General features: G+C 42.4%; 1 protein-coding gene across 3 annotated transcripts in view; it reads left to right on the top strand.

Moving 5' to 3' along the window:
- Positions 1-21,365, top strand: part of POR (cytochrome p450 oxidoreductase) — a 55,850-nt gene that overhangs the window by 21,564 nt on the left and 12,921 nt on the right. For all 3 annotated transcript variants that reach the window (XM_081346772.1, XM_081346774.1, XM_081346773.1), the window contains exons 3-8: positions 5,002-5,050; positions 10,987-11,115; positions 13,867-14,016; positions 16,701-16,825; positions 18,884-18,973; positions 19,941-20,039. In XM_081346772.1, the coding sequence (XP_081202898.1) occupies positions 5,002-5,050; positions 10,987-11,115; positions 13,867-14,016; positions 16,701-16,825; positions 18,884-18,973; positions 19,941-20,039 (642 nt within the window). The remainder of the gene's footprint in view (positions 1-5,001; positions 5,051-10,986; positions 11,116-13,866; positions 14,017-16,700; positions 16,826-18,883; positions 18,974-19,940; positions 20,040-21,365) is intronic.

The following is a 21,365-nucleotide window of genomic DNA, read 5'->3' on the forward strand; positions in this document are numbered from 1 at the left end:
GGGCTAGAAAGTATATTGTCTAGGTCATCTTTCGGCCTCCCTAGGTAGGAGAAGACTGCCGTAGTTCTGTTTGAATTACCTCTTGCATATTGGTGTCATTGTGATTAGAAACAAATGCCTATGCTGATGAGGCTATTTCCATTTTATCCATTTATGCATTTCCATTTTATCCACAATGAACAAAAGTTTTAAAAATAGATGGGGAAAAATGTTGGGTATCTGATTTCCCCAAATCTGAGTCCTTCTGTAGGACATTAGATTAGTACTCCCTGCATTGTTTTAATGTGCAAGTAATTACTCCGAAGTTGGAATCAACAAGAGACTGGAACCTTTTGAGGAAAAAAGTTAATTTCATCTAATAAACATGTACCCTATTTGGTTGGATCAGCTTTCCCTACTTTGTGTGTTACTGTATTGAAAAAAACTAATTAAAAAAGCATATTCTTAATAACATAAACTTAACTATGTTAATTGTATGTGTGTGTGGGGGGGAATGGAGAGAGCGAGCTTGTTTAAAGGTACAGAGAGGACCAGAATCTTGGCAGCAGAAGCTTTGGTGTTAAAATAGTAATGTTTTTCTTGATCAGTTATAGGAGAGCTTGTTATAACTTTTTTAAAAAAAGAACATTTCTTTCTATTTCCTATCTTTTACTATAATTTTAATAAAGATCTTCTTCCACCTGAATTGGGTTAAAACAGCCAGCATGATTAGTAGCCATACTTCCAAAATATTGTGCATTGTTTGGAATCATTCCTAAATATTGTTTCCAGTTTGAGACACCACATTCTGATGATTCCAACTAGGACAGTTAAGGCCTCAAGGATTGTGTGTCAACTGGGTACAATTCCTAGGAGGAAAAAACGAGGGGACTGTGAATGTTTAGCCTTAAAAAAGTATGACTGAGGGAAGATATTATATAACAATAGAGTTGGAAGGGACCTTAGAGACCTTTAGGTCAACCTCCTCTTCCATGCACATCTGCTGAAGCCCTTCTCAGAGTTGATTGACTGGCCTCCTTATCAAGAGCCTTGGTGAAGCAGTGGGCTAATGCCTCCTTAAGTAACACCAGCTGCCTGCAATTAGTGCAGGTTCGGGTCCCACCAGGCTCAAGGTTGACTCAGCCTTCCATCCTTCCGAGGTAAGGTAAAATGAGGACCCAGATTGTTGGGGGCAATAAGCTGACTTTGTAATAATGCCGCTTGGGGGGGGCGAAAGCCCTAATAAGCAGGCATATACATAGAATGAAGGCTATTGCTAAGCACATTGATTTGTGCTTAGATTGTAAGCTGCCCTGAGTCTTCAGAGAAGGGCGGGATATAAATGGGATTAAAAAAAAAAGACCTCGATCAACACTTGACTTCATGTATAGCCTGCTCCACAGGTTGACAACTCATGCAATCTGGACATTTCTCTTGATGTCTAGTCTAAATTGACTTCCTTGTATTTGTAACTTGTTGCCTGGGGCAATAGGGAATAAATTTTGTCCCTCTTCTATGACAACCCTTCAGATACTTGAAGACTAGATTCTGTCTCCACTTGTTTCTTCTGTAGACCCTAACACCCTCAGATCCTTTAATTCAGCAGCTCCCAAACTTTTCTATACCCCACACCCCTAGAATGCTTCTGATATATTCTCGCACCCCTTACAAAAGTTCAAAATAACAGCAACAAATTATGCATATACACTATAATTTTGAAAAGCCAAGTTTTCCCACCCCCTGGAATATCCTCTCACACCCCCGGGTTGGGAACCCCTGCTTTAACTGCTCCTAATAGAGCTTAGTTTCCAGATTCTTCACCATTGTAAAATCTGTTCTCTGAACTTGCTTCAAATTGACATTGTCAAACTATGTCAAATTGAAAGCTGCCCAGAGTTGGGTACAGGATTTCAGTGGGGTCTGACCAAGGGAGGATGGGACTGGAACTATTACTTTTTATTATCTCTGTTCTGTTTTCCTGTTAATAAATCCCAAGTTAGCCTTTGGTTTTTAAGCACCTGCATGACACTGAAGCATTGCGTCACACATAGAATCACATTCTTCAAATATTTGAAGCTGTGTCTCAAGGAGGAAGGCTAGATAAACTGTTATTGTCCCCAAGCAAAAGATACAGACCAGTAGTTTTTAGGAAGCCATTTTTTCTTGCTGAATATTAGAAATAATTTCCTCATGGTCACGATGCTTTACTAATGGAATCTGTTATTAAGCTGATAGATGGGGCTCAGTGGTCTAAATGTCACGTCCAGTGTTCTGATCTAGGCATTGGGCTAAAGATACTATTATTCCCAGTCATCTCTGAGATTGTAGTGTTAAATTTACAGCCTTGAATGGGTCTTTCCACTTTTGTGAGTCTGCGAATGCTGGGACATTGTTGGTGGTGCTCTAGGGAATGAGTTGGCTTTGAGAACCTGGGAAAGTGCTTTGAGATTAAATGTCCCTGAATCCTTGCACTATTTTCTTGGCCCAGTGACTGAGAAGAAGAGCTTTGGGTCCTGAAGACCTGAGTTCCTAAGTGCCCCCAAATGAGTTGATCCTATAAATCTCCTGTATTGCCATCCAACAAATCTGGAGGGCACAAGTCTGGGAAACAATGGGAGCTTTCTTCCAACACATCTGGAGGGCATCAAGCTTCCTGTAAGCAAAAAAAAGAAGAAGACAATGCTAATGGGTGGTACAGAACTCTCATTCCTCCTTTCAATGAGTTGTGTTTCTTTCCAGAATGAGGGGCCTGTGGGAAACAAGAGGCAGTGGGAAGGCTGCTTAAGGAGACCTTGAATTCAATAGATAAGCATTTAGACTCGATTATGCTGACCTTTCTTCTTGCCCACTCCTAATGGAAACAATTTTGACAGAGTCTCTCTTATGTATCTTGTTTTTGGAACTTCCGTCTAGCCTTCCGAAGAGGTTCTGCAGCGAAGGGCACTTCTCAAAAACGACAAAAGGAAAAAGGTCGTCTATTTATTTTTGAAAGACCTCTGATGTAAAACAGTTGCTAAGGCAATGGAGGTCTCTCACTGAGAAGCTCCCCCTGCTCACTCCTGAAGGGTAAAAGTAGGGAGGGTTAGGGTCCTTGGGAATTTTCATTCTTAAAAAGTCCTTTTTCCTTCTCATTCCTTTTTGCTGCTGCCAGATGTTGACATTCTTGGGTTTGTGCCGGGCCCTCTGGGTAATTCTGAAAGCAGCCGGCATGAATCCCAGAGGATCAGGCTGCTGGTGCCGTGTCTGACTGGAGGGGTTGGTATGCAAAGTTTGCCAGGCTATAACAAAAGGAGGCCGGCCACTCACTTGAAGATCCAAGAGGGGTACTGAGAGGAAGGCTGGAGAGGCTTTGCTTCAGAGGGAGGTTTAGCTGTCTGTAGCCAGTATGAAATTGCAGGGTTGTGAAATACTGTCTCTCTCTGCTGTTTCCAATTCACTATGGGTTGCGCCTATTCGGCAGGAGAGGAGACTTTTCCTGAGAGGTAAGTTAACCTAGGAAGTTTGGAAGCCTTGGGAATTGGTGGCCTTGGGAATTGGGATCTGCTTGAGTAAGGGCAGGGTCTTTCCAGTGCAAAAACTGGTTTGGCAGCAGCTTTGATTCAGGAAAAGTGCTCTGACACGAGCATGGACGTTGCCATGAGAGGCCACTATTTGGGGCTGATGCTGGGAAGTTTCTCTTACTCTCCTCCACCCTCCGCACTAGCTTAGGTAAAACTGAGCTCTTGCTACTGGAGAAAATGAAATAAGGCAGAATTTTTTATTTGCCAGGGAAAGTTATTTTTCAACTGAAAGCAACTTTTTTAAGATACTTGCCTTGTGCAGGATACCAAAGGAAGAGATGATAGCTCAGAAATAGAGCACGTTAAGAACAGAAGAGCTGTGCTACATCAAACTGAAAACCCATTTTTGTCATCCCATGACATCTGTGAGCCCCATAAGCAAGAGATAGACACATAGTACCCTCTTGCTGTATTTCCCAAGTAATTCAGACTGAGAGGAATACTTGTTTGGTAGTAGAGTTAACACATAAGTGTAATTGACTAGACAACTCTTCTCTAGTCGTTATCTGGTTACCTCCAAAGTGAATAGCTGCATTGTGCTTAACTTGGGGTTACCGCTTGGAAAAGCGTTCACAATCTTCTGGCTAGATACTGATGTGTGTGTGTGTGTGTGTGTGTGTGTGTGTGTGTGTGTGTGTGTAGGAGAGCCTTATTAGTCTATAGTGGCAAAAACCCAGTCTTGTAGTAACTAACTACTAACCTGCTGAACATTTTATTAAACTCTTAGAAGTTTATGCCTTTTAATAAAACACGCTAGTTGGAAAAGATGGACTTTGAAAAACAGAATATTCTTTAAGGTGTTTCAGGCTACTCTTGAAGGTCTTGTTTGTTAATCCTTGACAGCTCAGTAATGTTTTTCCCAAGCTGCAAATGGGAATGAATGTCTGAAGAAGTGAGATCCCTCTTCCTATCCCTGTCACTTAGCCATTCTCCATGGCAAGCAGTGCTAGAAAAAGGATGAACTTTGGGGTATAGTTTATGTTCTGCTGATAATTGGGGTGCATGAAACAGAGAGAATCTTGCATGTGGATTGTGAAAAGGAACCTATGCTCCAGGCCGATGTTCCTCAGCCTTATGGTTGAGAATTCTGGGAGTTCAAGTCCAAATATCTTAAGGTTGCTAAGGTTGAGAAAATCCCACTCAAGTCTTCTGACTTCAGAAAATATTGGTTATGATGCAGTTGATAGAGACTATTGATCTTGGTCTGGTGGTAAAATAACACCACTGATCGTTATGCAGCTGCCAGCTCAGCCTTGCCAAACTTAGTGCCTGCTAACTATGATGGCTTATCATCATAGCCCCCAAATAATATTATTTATGCCACTGAAATGATAGGAGCGTTAATTTTGACAGAAGTTGATAAGTAGCAGATTGGAAAACCTGCTGAGCCAATGTGATAGTTTGGTACATAGCTGGAACTGTGGACGTTTCAAAACCAACCCTTTCGTTCTCTCTTTTATAGTGGGCAGTCAGCAAATGAAAACAGTTTTATTGAAAAAATGAAAAAAACGGTAAGCTTCATTTCATTATTTTAATGTTAATACTTACTGAAACAGGCTTGTTATCCGGGTTTTTCCAGCCATTTCAGCCTCTCTTCTGTATTTGAGGGCCAGCTGGCAGCAGAATGTAGATTTTTTTGGGGAAAATATTTTTCAGTATTGGATTCCCAGATGTAGTTGGAGTACAGTGTCTACTATTCTTAATCATGAGGCTGGGAATAATGAATATTAGAGAAAGCCTCCTCTGGAGAATATCTTCATGTCATGCTGGGAGAAGTCACGTTTGTGTAAAATATATATTTAGCATAAAATATTGCTAAGAAATTAATTATTTGTACATTAACTTTTTGGATTGCTTGGAATCTACAAAATCTACTTTCTTGGGTGGCATACAAATCCAGTGGTAATACTACAGCTAGTCCTCGACTTACAACAGTTTATTTGGTGACTGTTCAAAGTTCCAACGACTCTGAAAAAAGTGACTTATAACCATTTTTGTACTTAACAACCATTGCAGCATCCCCACAGTCACATGATCAAAATTCAGAGGCTTGTCAACTGACTCATAATTCTGATGGTCGCAGTGTCCCAGTGTCATCTGATCCCCTTTTGTGACTTTCTGACAAGCAAAGTCAGTGGGGAAGCCAGATTCACTTAACAACTGCAGTGATTCACTTAACAACTGTGGCAAGAAAGGTCTCAAAATTCACTTAACAGTGTTGCTTAGCAACAGAAAATTGAGCTCATTTGCCATCATAAGTCGAGGACTATCTGTACTACTAATAATAATCTATTAAAAAGAAGCTAAAGTGCTCTGGGAGTTAGAATTCAAACAGACCGGCACTTGTCATATAACAACACCTCAGACTAAACAATTGTTGATAAGAAAGACGAATAAGTTGAATAGTGGACGTGGCGGTAGCTAAAGACAGCAGAACAGAAGAGAAAGAACTGGAGGAAAATCACAAAATACAGGTAGTCCTTGACTTATGACCACAACTGAGCCCAAAATTTCTGTTAAGTGAGACATTTCTTAAGTGAGTTTGCCCCATTTTACGATCTTTCTTGCCATGGTTGTTAAATGAATCACTACAGTTGATAAGTTAATAACCCAGTTGTTAAGTGAACCTGGTTTCCCTATTGACTTACTTGTCAGAAGGTTGCAAAAGGTTTCACATGACCTTGGGACGTAGCAGTGGTCATAAATATGAACCAGTTGCCAAACATCTGAATTTTGATCATGTGATCATGGGGATGCTGCAAAGGTCGTGACTGTGAAAAACAGTCATAAGTCACATTTTTCAGTGCTGTTGTAACTTTGGTCCGGCAAATAAAAGTGGAATATCTTTGGCAAAAGAAAGCAAAGATAGTACCAGTAGTAATAGGTGCTTTTAGTGCAGTCCTAAAACATCTAGAACAGATATGTCAAACCCGCAACGTATCGGGACGGTTTTGCCATTGCCGGCAATGGGGTGGGCACGGCTTCCGGGTGACACATCCAGCCTGTGGGCTGGCAGTTTGACACCCCTGATCCAGAACAGGGGTCCCCAACCACTGGGCCACAGCCCACTACTGGCCCATGGCCTATTTGCAACTGGGCTGGCTGGTGCGAGTGCACAGGCCTACTCATGCAAGCATTGCGGGTCTCATGGCCCCACTTGCGTGAGTGTCGTGGTCCTTCAGAGCCTCACTCGCGCAAGCATCACGGGCGCTGTCGGCCCCACTTGCGCAAGCAATGGATGCTTATGCGCACGCACATACTCCTATCCTTGTCACAAAACCATCCCCTCTCCCCCCCCTGGGTTGCCAACCTGGAATGGTTGGAGAATTCTGATCTAGAATGCTGTTTGAAGTCCATCGTCATTCACAGAATCACCATTGGGTAGTTGCAAAAGGCAGCTTTGCTTGGAACAGTTTATATCTTGAAATGATACCTTTAACCTGATCAAACAAGAACATCTGCTTATGCCAGGACCTTGAGAAAGGCTCAATAGGGGGCTAAAAATGCCAGATCTAGTCTAAACATCAGATTGACTTTGAGATGGACCATAATAATAATAATAAATGCTAAACCCAGTCTAAACATGCTGGCTGCAACAAGTCATAATAATAATAATAATGTCTATCTTTCTGTTTCTTTTCTCTCTTGGATTATTTTGTAATTTAAATAAAATCCTACAAGAGAAAATACAAATAATGATAGCACTTAGACTTACATTCAGTAAAGGTAAAGGTAAAGGTTCCCCCGCACATGCGTGCTAGTCGTTTCCGACTCTAGGGGCCGGTGCTCATCTCCGTTTCAAAGCCCAAGAGCCAGCGCTTGTCCGAGGACGTCTCCATGGTCATGTGGCCGGCATGACTAGATGCCAAAGGCGCACGGAACGCTGTTGTTACCTTCCCACCATAGTGGTCCCTATTTTTCTACTTACATTTTTATGTGCTTTCGAACTGCTAGGTTGGCAGAAGCTGGGACGAGTTAACAGGCGCTCACTCTGTCACGTGGCACTCGGGATTCGACCCGCCAAACTGCCAACCTTCTGATCGACAAGTTCAGCGTCCTAACCCACTGGGCTCTTCGGCTTTAAAAAGGAGATGAGCACCGGCCCCTAGAGTTGGAAACGACTAGCATGCATGTGGGGGGGGGGGAACCTTTACCTTTACATTCAGTGGTGGGATTCAAATATGTGAACAACCGGTTCTCTGTTTGGATGCCGCTTCCGGAAGTCCATTCTGGGCTTGGGCAACAAAAAATTAGCTATCGGTTCTGCCAAAGTGGTGCGAACTGGCTGAATCCCACCACTACTTATATTTCCTAACCCTCTCTGAGCAATTTACAGAGTCAGCATCTTGCCCCCAACAATCTGGCTCCTCAGTTTACTGACCTCGAAAGAATGGAAGTCTGAGTCAACCTTGAGCCGGTGAGAATTGAACTGCCAAACTGCAAGCAGTTGGGATTCAGCAGAATTAGCCTGCTATGCTGCATTCTAACCCCTGCCCCACCAGGGCTCTTGAATAACAAATACCAAGAACAATACAAACCATACAAAATGAATGCATAAAATCACAGTAAAACTAGTAGCAAAACAATATCCAAGAATTTACTTAATTTTTAAAAACTTTCTGGTAACAAAGATCAAAAAGTAGGTATTATGCAAGTTGTGGTAGGAAAGATATTTAAAAAAATGGGGTGCTGCTAATGAAAATCCTTTTTTTCTTGCCTGCCTTGTAGAAGGATCTTGGGTTGACTGGATTCTAAGCCACTAGAAAACTCACATTTTATATTGGGCTTAGAAGCAAAATAACAGTCAGGGCAGAAGGCAAGTCATTAGCTTAATAGGATTGTCTTAGCCTCTCCCAATTAGCAGCACTTTGGTTTCACTGATTTGAAAATGTTCCCATGTTCCCATGCTAAGTGAGATATTTCTTAAGGGAGTTTTGCCCCATTTTATGACCTTTCTTGCCACGCTTGTTAAGTGACTCACTGCAGTTTGTTAAATTGGTAACACCGCTGTTAAACGAATCTGGCTCCCCCATTGACTTTGCTTGTCAGAAGGTCACCAAAGGAGATCACATGACCCCAGGACCCTGCAATTGTCATAAATATGAGTCAGTTGGGGATGCTGCAATGGTTGTAAGTATGAAAAACGGTCATAAGTCGCTTTTCTCAGTTCCGTTGTAACTTTGAACGGTCATTGAACTGAAGCATTGTAAGTCAAGGACTACCTGTATAAGCAAACCAAAATAAGCTCAGGGTGGCTTACAGCATAAGCAGGCTGGGAGAAGCTTTATGGACAAGAAGTATTCCCGGGAGAAGAAATTTGCTGAATATTCACTCTCCCACACCCTTGGCCAAGGAACGCTGTCCCAAGAAGCCTCAAGGTGATTCTGTGCCACTCCTTTTCTAATCCAGGAGTGAAGTAGATACAGAGACCTGCTCTGTAGCTATCAAACCAGCCACTGTCTAGTACAGGCGTACTACTCTTTTATGACTCATGGACTTCAACTCCCAGAATTCCTGAGTCAGTTGAAGTCCATGAGTCATAAAAGAGCCGAGGTTGCCTACCCCTGGTCTAGTAGAACAAAGATATATGCTGCTATATATATTTGTAAAACAGGAAGAGAATTAATTTCTCTTTTCTTTCAGCACTCAGCCAGGGTGGATCCTACATGTTAAATGTTAAATTTAATTGACCACTTTTTCCTCCTTTTTTTGTACACTTATTTTTTTTAGGGCTGAACGTATGTTTTTGTTTTGTTTCTTTTTTTGTTTTGTTTCGTTTTACTGATCTGTATTTCATTCTCTCTGATAAAACAATACATTTAAATTTTTTTAAAAAGAAGCGTACCCCAGGCTCTTTGCCTGATCCTTTAACGTAGGGTTAAGCAGCTTGTCTCCTGCAATCTCTTCACGTAGGTTTTGTGCAACTCCCCAGTGTGATTTTGGCCCTTTTAAACTCCGCCCTTGTTTTCCTTCTGTTTACTGACTCTGAATTTGCCTATATCAGCGGGAACAGACTTGCCCTAAAACCATGCACCCCATCCTAACCAGAGTGCCCATCTAGGATGCAATTTGCTGTGGCAAAGAAGCTGCTTAAAAAGTCCAAGAAAATCTTCGAGCTGATATTTCACATAATGTATCTCTATCCCTTTTCGGATCATCCAATAGAAAGACAAGATCTTTTCTGCTCTCAGTTTGGATTTCTGTGGATCTAGAGCAGGGGTAGTCAACCTCGGATCTTTTATGACTCTTGGACTTCAGCTATGCTGGCTCAGGAATTCTGGGAGTTGAAGTCCATGAGTCATAAAAGAGCCGAGGTTGCCTACCCCTGATCTAGAGAATAGGCCTGGAGTTGATCATAATTATTTTCATCCTCCATATGCAGGATAGATTTCTTTAGGAGTGACCAGATCAGTTTGTTTATTAGATGCCGGGACTTCCCACTTGCTCAAGGAGGAGTTTGTAAGCTGTTGGATAAGTCAGTAGTATACATTTCCTTTAATTTGTTTACAATTTAAGACCAAGAAGGCGCAAGGAACAGTTAACACAATAATTTTAGCATTCCCCAAAGAATTGCAAAAGGGTTTTTGAATACGCATTTGCTTTTTTCTGGAAAAACCACATGTAAAATGTTAGCTGCAACTTGGATTGTTCAGTCTATTCTCTATGCGTTTTGTTATTAATTAGCTTTACGAAACATTTCATACTTAAGCTTTTTGTAGAGTTGCCTGCAACTGAATATAGGTATTGCCACATACTTACACTGCAAAGTGGTTGATGGATAAGCGCATGTTGCAGATGGTTATAGTTGGGCCGATATGCACACATCCCAAATTCTAACTATGTGTTGTGCAGAGTTGCATGTTCTTCCTGTTCTGTGCTTTGATGTTTGTTCCCTAGCCAGAATGTTACATTTGCATAAGTGTAAATGGGACACCTATACAACCGTCCCAAACAGCAGAGGCAAATGTTCCCTGATGTTTAGTGTCAGAGAAATCTGCTTGAACCTTTACAATTGGAAACGTTTCCTCAGGAAACTTCGTAACAACAAATGGAATACAATTCCACTTACATAATTTAAGGGGAAAATAAAAACTCACCCATCTCATATAATACCTAGTTGTGTCCCAAGAGAGGGCAAGTGATACCATGTGCATTCTGATGTTATTATACAGATTGATCCAAATTACACATGTGATTGAAGTCATGGAGCAGGTGATTATCATGTCTTCCAGAGATGCTTAATTTTTGGCTTGCCTGAAAGGTGTGCCAAAAGTAAATATGTTTCCCTCTGATAGACTTTGGAAGAATAAATTAATTTCTGTTTTGATTTCGGACCTGGTTGGTGATAGTAGTAGAAATTATGATCTGGAATAAGTAGCTTTATTGATGCTGAGCAGTTCCAAAGTCATTGCTAAACTTACTTTCTCACATTTTGTTTTCCTTTCAGGGAAAAAACATTGTGGTATTCTATGGATCTCAAACAGGGACTGCAGAAGAATTTGCCAACCGCCTTTCAAAAGATGCTCAGCGTTACGGGATGCGGGGCATGTCTGCTGATCCAGAAGAATATGACTTGGTATGTTCTCAGCAGTCTTTCCACCCTTTTCAATCCTTGTTGGTGTCACCTGAGTTTGAGGTTACATTGTCCTACCAGCTCTGCTGAGATTGGAATTTACTAATACCAGAAGGTTGCAGTCAAGGAAGTGCTCAGATGTGCATCAGGAGGTGAAACTCTTAACGTGCATAAGTAATAATTCAGTCTTTCCCGACCTGATGCTATCCCTATGTTTTAGGACTCCAGCTTGCTGAATTCTCCAGCCAGTGTGGTTTGACAAAATAGGAATTTATATAAATTTTAGTTCCCTCCACATTACAACGCCAACTGAATTGGGGAAGATTGCATAAGAAGAGCAATAGCACTTAGACGTATATACTGCTTCATAGTGCTTTACATTCCTCTGTAAGTGGTTTACAGAGTCATCATGTTGGCCCCTACAATCTGGGTCCTCATTTTATCGACCTCTGAAGGATGGAAGGCTGAGTCAACCTTGAGTCAGTCAGGACTGAACTGCTGGCAATCAGCAGTGTTTAGCCTGCAATACTGCATTCTAATCCCTGCTCTCTACTAGCTAGAGTCTACTATTTTTTTCTTCCTGATGCCTCTCCAATTTCTCCAGCAGAAGGGAAGCAGCAATGTAGCTGCACTAGGTTGCCAGGATCTAAAGAACAATGATAGGTTTTAATTTTCCTTTTTCTTTAGGCAGCAGGGGTTGGGTATGTAACTTCATGCCTCCCAAGAGTTCTACTGTTACAGTGAGACCAAAAAATATTTAGTCAGCCACCAATTGTGCAAGTTCTCCCACTTAAAAAGATGAGAGAGGCCTGTAATTTTCATCATAGGTATACCTCAACTATGAGAGACAAAATGGGGGGAAAGAATCCAGGAAATCACATTGTAGGATTTCTAACAAATTTATTTGAAAATTATGGTGGAAAATAAATATTTGGTCAATAACAAAAGTTCATCTCAATACTTTGTTATATACCCTTTGTTGGCAAGGACAGAAGTCAAACGTTTTCTGTAAGTCTTCACAAGGTTTGCACACACTGTTGCTGGTATTTTGGCCCATTCCTCCATGCAGATCTCCTCTAGAGCAGTGATGTTTTGGGGCTGTCGCTGGGCAACACGGACTTTCAACTCCCTCCAAAGGTTTTCTATGGGGTTGAGATCTGGAGACTGGCTAGGCCACTCCAGGACCTTGAAATACTTCTTACGAAGCCACTCCTTTGTTGCCCGGGTGGTGTGTTTGGGGTCATTGTCATGCTGAAAGACCCAGCCACGTTTCATCTTCAATGCCCTTGCTGATGGAAGGTGGTTTTCACTCAAAATCTCACGATACATGGCCCCATTCATTCTTTCCTTTACACGGATCAGTCGTCCTGGTCCCTTTGCAGAAAAACAGCCCCAAAGCATGATGTTTCCACCCCCATGCTTCACAGTAGGTATGGTGTTCTTTGGATGCAACTCGGCATTCTTTCTCCTCCAAACACGAGGAGTTGAGTTTTTACCAAAAAGTTCTACTTTGGTTTCATCTGACCATATGACATTCTCCCAATCCTGTTCTGGATCATCCAAATGCTCTCTAGCAAACTTCAGATGGGCCCGGACATGTCCTGGCTTAAGCAGGGGGACACGTCTGGCACTGCAGGATTTGAGTCCCTGGCGGCATAGTGTGTTACTGATGGTAGCCTTTGTTACTTTGGTCCCAGCTCTCTGCAGGTCCCCCCGTGTGGTTCTGGGATTTTTGCTCACCGTTCTTGTGATCATTTTGACCCCACGGGGTGAGATCTTGCGTGGAGCCCCAGAACGAGGGAGATTATCAGTGGTCTTGTATGTCTTCCATTTTCTAATAATTGCTCCCACAGTTAATTTCTTCACACCAAGCTGCTTGCCTATTGCAAATTCAGTCTTCCCAGCATGGTGCAGGTCTACAATTTTGTTTCTGGTGTCCTTCGACAGCTCTTTGGTCTTGGCCATAGTGGAGTTTGGAGTGTGACTGTTTGAGGTTGTGGACTGGTGTCTTTTATACTGATAACAAGTTCAACTAGGTGCCATTCATACAGGTAACGAGTGGAGGACAGAGGAGCCTCTTAAAGAAGAAGTTACAGGTCTGTGAGAGCCAGAAATCTTGCTTGTTTGTAGGTGACCAAATACTTATTTTACCGAGGAATGTACGAATTAATTTATTAGAAATCCTACAATGTGATTTCCTGGATTCTTCCCCCCCATTTTGTCTCTCATAGTTGAGGTATACCTATGATGAAAATTACAGGCCCCTCTCATCTTTTTAAGTGGGAGAACTTGCACAATTGGTGGCTGACTAAATACTTTTTTGTCCCACTGTATCTTCAACCTGCAGGGAAAATTGCAATCAGCACATTTGGATAGCTTCAGGTTGGGGAAAACTGCATTCAGTTATAATTTAGTGTAATTATCACTTGCTCTTTTAGTAAAGCATGCCTTGTACGCTGAATGCCTTGTCATCTCTGAAAAGGCTCTGACAAACCCTCAGAATTAAGATTGTAATAATGACAACCAAAATAAAAGAATGGCTGGAATTGTGTGACATTTAGATGATTTTTGTGAGAAGAAAAGGAATCAAGTGAAGTATTATCAAGTCTTGCTCAGGACCTGAAAATCTAAGTGAATCTTGTAGAATCTCCAGTGTTTTTTCTTGTTAGCATTGTGGACATGGATTTCTCCTGGATAGGAAGGAAAGCTGGTGCTTCTGAGTTCCTTATTTTGTATACCCTCTCTCTCATATAGTCGGACCTGACTCATTTATCGGAAATTGAAAAGTCTCTGGCAATCTTCTGCATGGCCACCTACGGAGAAGGGGATCCCACCGATAATGCCCAAGATTTCTATGACTGGTTGCAAGACACAGATGCCAAACTGTCTGGTATAAAATATGCGGTGAGCTTTGATTATTATCTCTTTGCTGCTAGTCTTGTGGCAGGAGACAGTGGACATGATCCTTGAGAAACTAAAGGGTGCTGCCTAGAGGTTGAGACCATTTCATTGCAATGGGGATATGAATTCTGAATATACAAAACCCATCAGGATGCAACCCTTATGCACTTCATGAAAGCTAGGGGGTAGTCCCAGAAAATCATTATGATCAAGTGTTATGGTTATTTTTTTAAAAAATTATTTTAATTCCATTTATATCCCGCCCTTCTCCGAAGACTCAGGGCGGCTTACAAGCTTAGCAGTAGCCTTCATTCTATGTATATGCCTGCTTATTAGGGCTTTCACACACACCCCAGCGGCATTATTACAAAGTCAGCTTAATTGCCCCCAACAATCTGGGCCCTCATTTTACCTACCTCGGAAGGATGGAAGGCTGAGTCAACCTTGAGCCTGGTGGGATGCGAACCTGCACTAATTGCAGGCAGCTGGTATTACTTAAGGAGGCATTAGCCCACTGCTCCACCAAGGCTCTTTTATCTTCAATTCCTGACATGAATGCTCATTTTGCAAATTCTAATCTGAGAGGAATCAGAGTCATATTAGAGAGGGAAGTCCAAAGGGTAAAGGGCAAAGGTTATTACTTGCACAAGTGCATGCATGCAGAGTTGGAAGATATTTTAGACCTCACCTAGCTTGACTCCCTCCTTAGCAACTAGAGCAATTCTGATATCCTTGTTTGTTCAGTCCTTGTTTGAAGATCATCAGTAAGGTCTCCCTTCTTTCCCATTCTCCTCCTGTTCTGTTGAACGTTCAAAATTTCCAATTCCTTTCTACTCTTATTTTTACAGCAATTGTGTTTCCTGGGAGTTACTAGGTATAGGTAGGATGGTGTTCACAACCACACTCCCTTCTCCCAAGCACTCAGTCGGTTATGTCCGTAGCTTTCTTCCATGACCTCTGCCTATCCTCTCTAGCATAAGATGCTTGGCATACACACTGTGCCTTTTTATCTTATCTCAAATGGAGCTTTGGGACTATAAAGTCTGCCCTGCTGCCAGTTTTCTTATGTGTTCCACGGAACTTGTTTTGAGAGCTGTACAATGGAAGCACAGTTCTCCGATTTTGCCTTTGTTCTACCCAGCTATGCTGCAGTTAAACATGTCCCCAACTAGTTAGGTGGAAGGAACAATATTTTTCAAGCTGTCAAGCACAGTGGCATCCCTTAAGTTAGTCTGAATCAAGACAAGGAGAGAAGAAAGTTGTGAATGTTACATTCTAGACTTGGAGCTGATGAACACAGTTCCTGCTGTGGGCCAAGTTAGCTTCTATGCCCTCTGTTGCCACGCCTGAGAGTCGAGGAAGCAAATCAAGCCACAAATATAATTCCTCTGAGATTTGTTCTTGAATTTTGGAGCACTTTGTGGATGATTGAGCTCTAGGGATCAGACTGTCTCTTGTTACTCTCTTTTCAGTATATTCAAATGCATCATGAGCTCTTTGTTTTTTTTAGCCATCTCTGTGCATTAGAGTTGCTGCTGCATGCCAAAAGAGAGGCAGTGAGGGAGAGATTCAATGCTGACAATTTTTCCTTGGCAACTGAAAAGCTAACAAAGAGATCTTTAAAACTATCATTAATTTACCTTTTTATCTACTCCAGCTTTATTTTCCTATGGCTGCCTCCATGACAGTAGGCATTTTTCTCTCTCCTTTCCAGCCATAAATAGTGTTTTTTTAAGTCCTGTCCTTCTGTGCCTGCCATTTGAGAAGCTCTTGTCCGCCTCCATCCTTGAAAATCCAGCTCTCCCAAATTAGTTGCTTTTTCTAGCGCTTCCATCTAATGGTCATCGATAACAAATAACTATACCATATTCCTGGTCTGAACAATTAATGACCTAAGCCAGGTAATATCCAGATGTGCATGGCATGAATCACTGCTCAGTTTCCATGGCTACAGTCCTTTTTCCTTCCCTATTCTAATAAGAGAACTGAAAATAAAGTCATTAACTCTGAATTAGACCTAGCTTTCCCCCCCCCTTTGCTTTGACCATTGCTGCTGCTTTTTTATGGCTTCCCTTTCAAAATACATCTTGTGCTTCTTTGACAATAGGATACCTTAAATCTCTACATGGTAGACCTTTCTGCTTTGGATGCAACACAAAGTTTTATTCTTGCTCTCCTCCTCAGTCCTAATACACCTTCTCTCCTTTCCCCATGGACTTGGATTCTCCAGTTATATTATCATCTTTGATTTGAAAGATCATCTAATCTCTCTTCAAGGATTCTGTCATTTCACTCTGGTTGCCTGTAGTGCTAGATAAAGCCTGTTCCTTTCAGACCCTTCTCCCTTTTCTTGCTGAAGTCTTTGAGTCAACCATCTCCAACCTATAGTAGCCAAGTTTAAGGAGGGAAGGAGGGAGGGAGGGGGGGAGAGAGAGATAGAGAGATAGAGAGAGAGAGAGGGAGGGAGGGAGGGAGGGAGGGAGGGAGAGGGAGAGGGAGAGGGAGAGATAACAAAAATGTATTCCATGCCCAATGGACAAGGAGGAAGAAAACCTCAGGTTGTTTGACAGACATTTAGGACAGAACCCTCCTCCTCTAAACAAGAGGAACACTTTGATTTCCAAGGAGATATTCCTTGGACTCTTCTGATTGCCTCTGAGCTGAACCAGTCTTCTGCTGCTTTCCAGGTGTTTGGGCTTGGGAACAAAACCTACGAGCATTTCAACGCCATGGGGAAATTTGTAGACAAGAGGATGGAGGAACTCGGAGCTCAACGGATATTTGAACTTGGCCTGGGAGATGATGATGGGAAGTGAGTGGCTGCTGGAATCTCTGCTCCAAGTGGTTGATTGGCTAGGATAGAAGACAGCAGGCTGGTCTTCGGGCACGGCTAGTCCTAAGTGGAGTTGGAGGCCTGCTTTCTCTGGGACAGGGCTAAATAATGTGAGCCTTCTGAGTCACATGGAGCCCTAAAATAGCTTGGAGCTCTTCTGAAGTTATCGTTCAATTATAATTTTTAATATGACAAAAAGGGAAAAAAATGGTTCCATTTATGATATTAACATAACACTATAAACAACGGCTGTTTGCTCAACCATAATATTTTATTATACATACACATTATAATATAATATGTATCATACCTACCATACATTAAATTATGCATATATTATGCATAGTTGCTTGTATATTTTATTATATAAGTAACCCAAAGAAAGCTTGGATGTTTTCCCTGCAGAGCCCTCCTAAAATTACCACGCAGTTATAATTTTTAATATAAAGAGGGGGAAAAATGGTTGCATTTATGATTTCAACATTATTATTTCTACTATTATTGTCACTATATCTGTATGCCACCCGACTCCCAGCAGCTCTGGGAGCATGAAAAGCACAACAATAAAAACAGCAAGAAACCAAAAAGGGTAGAGCTGGTAGAATAACAAACTGGGTGAAAACAAAAGAGAACAATCTAGGTCAGGGGTGTCAAACTTGCAATGTCACATGATGTGTCGCGACGTATCGCAACTTTTTTGCCATCGTCAGCAATGGGGTGGGTGCGGTTTCGTTATGATGCATCCGGCCCACGGGCTGGCAGTTTGACCCCCCTGATCTAGGTGAAAAGGAGACTTCAGTCAGCCTCACCAAAGGCCTGAATAAAGAGCCAGGCCTGCAGACTCCTTTTTAACCCCAGTAGGGTGGGGGGCTGTTCAGATCTTGGGGAGAGCCTCATTCTAGAAGGCAGACATTACTACAGAAAAGGCATATTTCTGGGGTCTCAATAAATGCCATTGCTTAATTGAAGGAACCTATAGCACACCAACCTAAAAGGACGTGGTGGCTCAGTGGGTTAGGATGCTGAGATTGCCGATCAGATGGTTGGCAGTTTGGCGGGTCGAATCCCGCGTGCTCTGTAACAGAGTGAGCGCCTGTTACTCGTCCCAGCTTCTGCCAACCTAGCAGTTCGAAAACAGGTAAAAATGCAAGTAGAAAAATAGGGACCACTACAGTGGGAAGGTAACAGCGTTCCGTGCGCCTTTGGCGTCTAGTCATGCCGGCCACATGACCATGGAGACGTCCTCGGACAAGCGCTGGCTGTTCGGCTTTGAAATGGAGATGAGCACCGGCCCCTAGAGTTGGAAACGACTAGCACGCATGTGCGGGGGAACCTTTACCTTTACCTATAGCACACCAACCCTCCCAGATTGAATCAGCTGGTCGATACTATGGGCGATAGATGAACCCTGAAATAACCAAACTCTATGCATTTAATTAACTTCACTTCATAAGACACATTTTTAATTGCATTAAAATGAACTCAAATATAATTTTAGCCCTGCTTACCTCTTTGCACTGCATTTATTATTTCGCTGTCCAAAAGGTCAGGAACTGCCTACAAGCTGAAAAATTAGCACCTCTTCCAAACCCTTCTGCAAAGCTTGTTTGTTGTGTAAAATACCAGATCCAGCTCAACAAGTAAAGCAATGCATTTACGCAAGAGTAGTACCAGTCGAACTTCCTCCTGACTGCCGTTTTTAAAACTACAGGACTGTCTTTTGGATTAGGCCTTTGACCTCCCATATAAAATGCCAATACAACTGATGTTGCCATTTCTGCATCTGATCAGAGGGCTACATGATGATTGAATCAGCTCTTCCTTACAAAGTCAGAAGGGATGATAAGGTGAAGGATCTGGATCAGGGTTGCTCAGCCCTAGTTCCTTTAAAATGTGTGGACTTCAACTCCCAGAATTCCACAGCTAATGGAAGTTGGAATCTTAAAGTTGCTGAGGTTGAGAATCTTCAATCTGTATATGGATATTGAATATGATGCCTTTGGTTTTCCTCATCTCCCCCTTCACTGTTTCCAACAGCTTGGAAGAAGATTTCATCACTTGGCGTGAACAGTTTTGGCCAGCAGTGTGTGAACATTTTGGCGTGGAAGCCACAGGAGATGAATCCAGGTCAGTGTGGAATAGCAACTAGTAAGAGAAGAGAGCTTGGGAACCACTGATACACCTTCTGCAAAGAGTAGGTTGGGGCACAGGTGATTCTCAGCTTCACTTCCAAAGTAGTCTTCAAGTAAGCAGTTCTGAGCTCTAGCAAGAGCAGTTTTGCCTGGTGGCAGCAGAGAGAGAAGATGGTGGCCCTATCCACACCCATCATGTAACCTATGATAAACTGCTCTTGGAAAAATAAGGCAAGTAGGAGGAGGACGGAGAAACCTCCAGCCTTGTGGCTCTGCTCTGATCGTGGGGAAGTCCCTTAATGACTGCCTCCAGGTTCACCATGTGGCAATCTGAGCTCCCTCCCATTCTGGCTCCTGAAATTGAAAGCCCAGCATCTATTTATTTATTTGTACCCTGCCTTTTTTATTTTCACAAATAATTCAAGACAACGAACATATCCAACCTACCTTTCTCCTCCTATTTTCCCCACGACAACCAACAACCCTGTGAGGTGGGTTGGACTGAGACAGAGTGACTGGCCCACATTCACTCAGCTGGCTTTAATGGCTAAAGTGGGACTTGAACCCATGGTCTCGTACTTTCTAGCCTAGACCCTTAACCACTAGAGTCTAGTGGTCAGCAACCTGAAACAGTGAAAGAGCCACTCGGAACCGGATCCCTCACAAAAGGAAAAACTGGGAGCCGCAAAAAATGTGTGCGCATGTGCATACATGCGCGCATGCCCAGAACAGGGTTTGATTGAAGAGTGGAGCCAAGGCGAGATATGCACCTACCCTGCATATTTGAATTGATTGGTTGAACTTTTTTTTTTTTGAACTGCACATGGCAGAGGACTGGGAGCCGCAGGAGACGTCTGAAAGAGCCGCATGCGGCTCCGGAGCCGCGGGTTGCAGACCTGTGCGTGACTAGACCAAGCTGACTTTCTGCACAAACTTTCATTTCCTTTCTTTTTTTTCTCTAGCATTCGGCAGTACGAGCTGGTGGTTCACAAAGACATCGCCCCAGGCAAAGTTTACACGGGTGAAATGGGACGCCTCAAGAGCTATGAGAACCAGAAACCGTAAGTTACCAAAAGGGAGAGTGAAAGAGACAAACAAGGCATGAAGGTCAAAACCCTCCAAGCATTAGCTAGTGGCACTCCCCCCCCACCCATCCCCAACCAGGAAAGACACGTGGCATTTGCTTTATTGTACCTCCTCTATAGACAGAGGTCCTGCCAAACCAATGCAACAGTTTGGATCATCATAGATGTACTATGAGAATTGCTCGGAAGGAGCCTTCTTAATTTTTTCTCTTGGCCAAGCTATTTAAGCCTTGCTGCCTCTTTGCCCTCTGGAAGGCAGCCCCTTCCTTTTGGGAATCCAGACTACATTCCACACCACAGGTAGAGGCTGAATTGCTTATAAGCATTTCTCAAACTGCAACAATAAAATCTAGACTGTTTTGAAATATTTGAATTTCCCTTGCAAGGAAACCTGAAAATTCATCTTCGTTATCACAGTAATAGTGGTAACAGTAATAGTTTTTCTTCTCTTGTAGTTCCTTCTTCTCTTCCTGCTTCCTTTTAAAACTATTACTGTTTCTTCCTCCTCCCCCCTTTATTAGTGTTATTAGAACTGCTGCTGCTGCTTCTCCTCCTCCTCCATCTTCTACTTAATTATTATTATTACTTTCCCTTCTTACTCCTAAAGGGACAAAGAATGATATATGAAGTCAGCAGGGCACACAGACAATAAAAACAATACAATTCAAGAAGCAGGCTCTTCTCTTTAAAATCCCATTTAAAGAAATCCCCATGAAAAGGAATGTAGTAAGGGGGGAAGCCCTCATCCAGTTGTGAATAAGAATGTCCATTTGTGAACAGCTGTATATTAAAGAGGTATTACTAAATTGCACCCAGTCTTGGTGGACTGAGTTGTGGCAAGCTGCTGGGTGGCTGCCATACAGTCTTTGAGAACTGCTTCCTGTAACCAGGGCAGGTGAAAAATGAGACCACGAGACGCTCACAGTTTTCTGAAATTTTCCTTTAAGAAAGAACAAAGGGAGCCTCCATGGAAAAGAGCTAATCTGGAAGACAACTAATTGTGGCCTAACTGTAGGAGTCCTACGTTGCTCCTACCTTAGTTTGTGACTTCCTCATCAGATGTGCTATCAGAGCAGTGGGTGTAATGGGCGGATGGGAAACTTCAGCAATTTGTTTTTCACTCGAAAGCAAACGAGTGTTCATGAAGACACCAGAATCGCATGATATTTTCGCTGTTGGTTTCATTTTTTTAAAATTCTGAAGGATGCTTGATGCTATGTAGAGCTATGTGGAAGCAAACTTGGTATAGTTGCTCAAGCAGCTCTTGGTGATTTACAAAATAGAAAAACAAAGATGGTATCA

This window comes from Vipera berus, assembly GCF_964194415.1.
Source record: "Vipera berus genome assembly, chromosome: 1".
Classification (NCBI taxonomy): Eukaryota; Metazoa; Chordata; class Lepidosauria; order Squamata; family Viperidae; genus Vipera; species Vipera berus.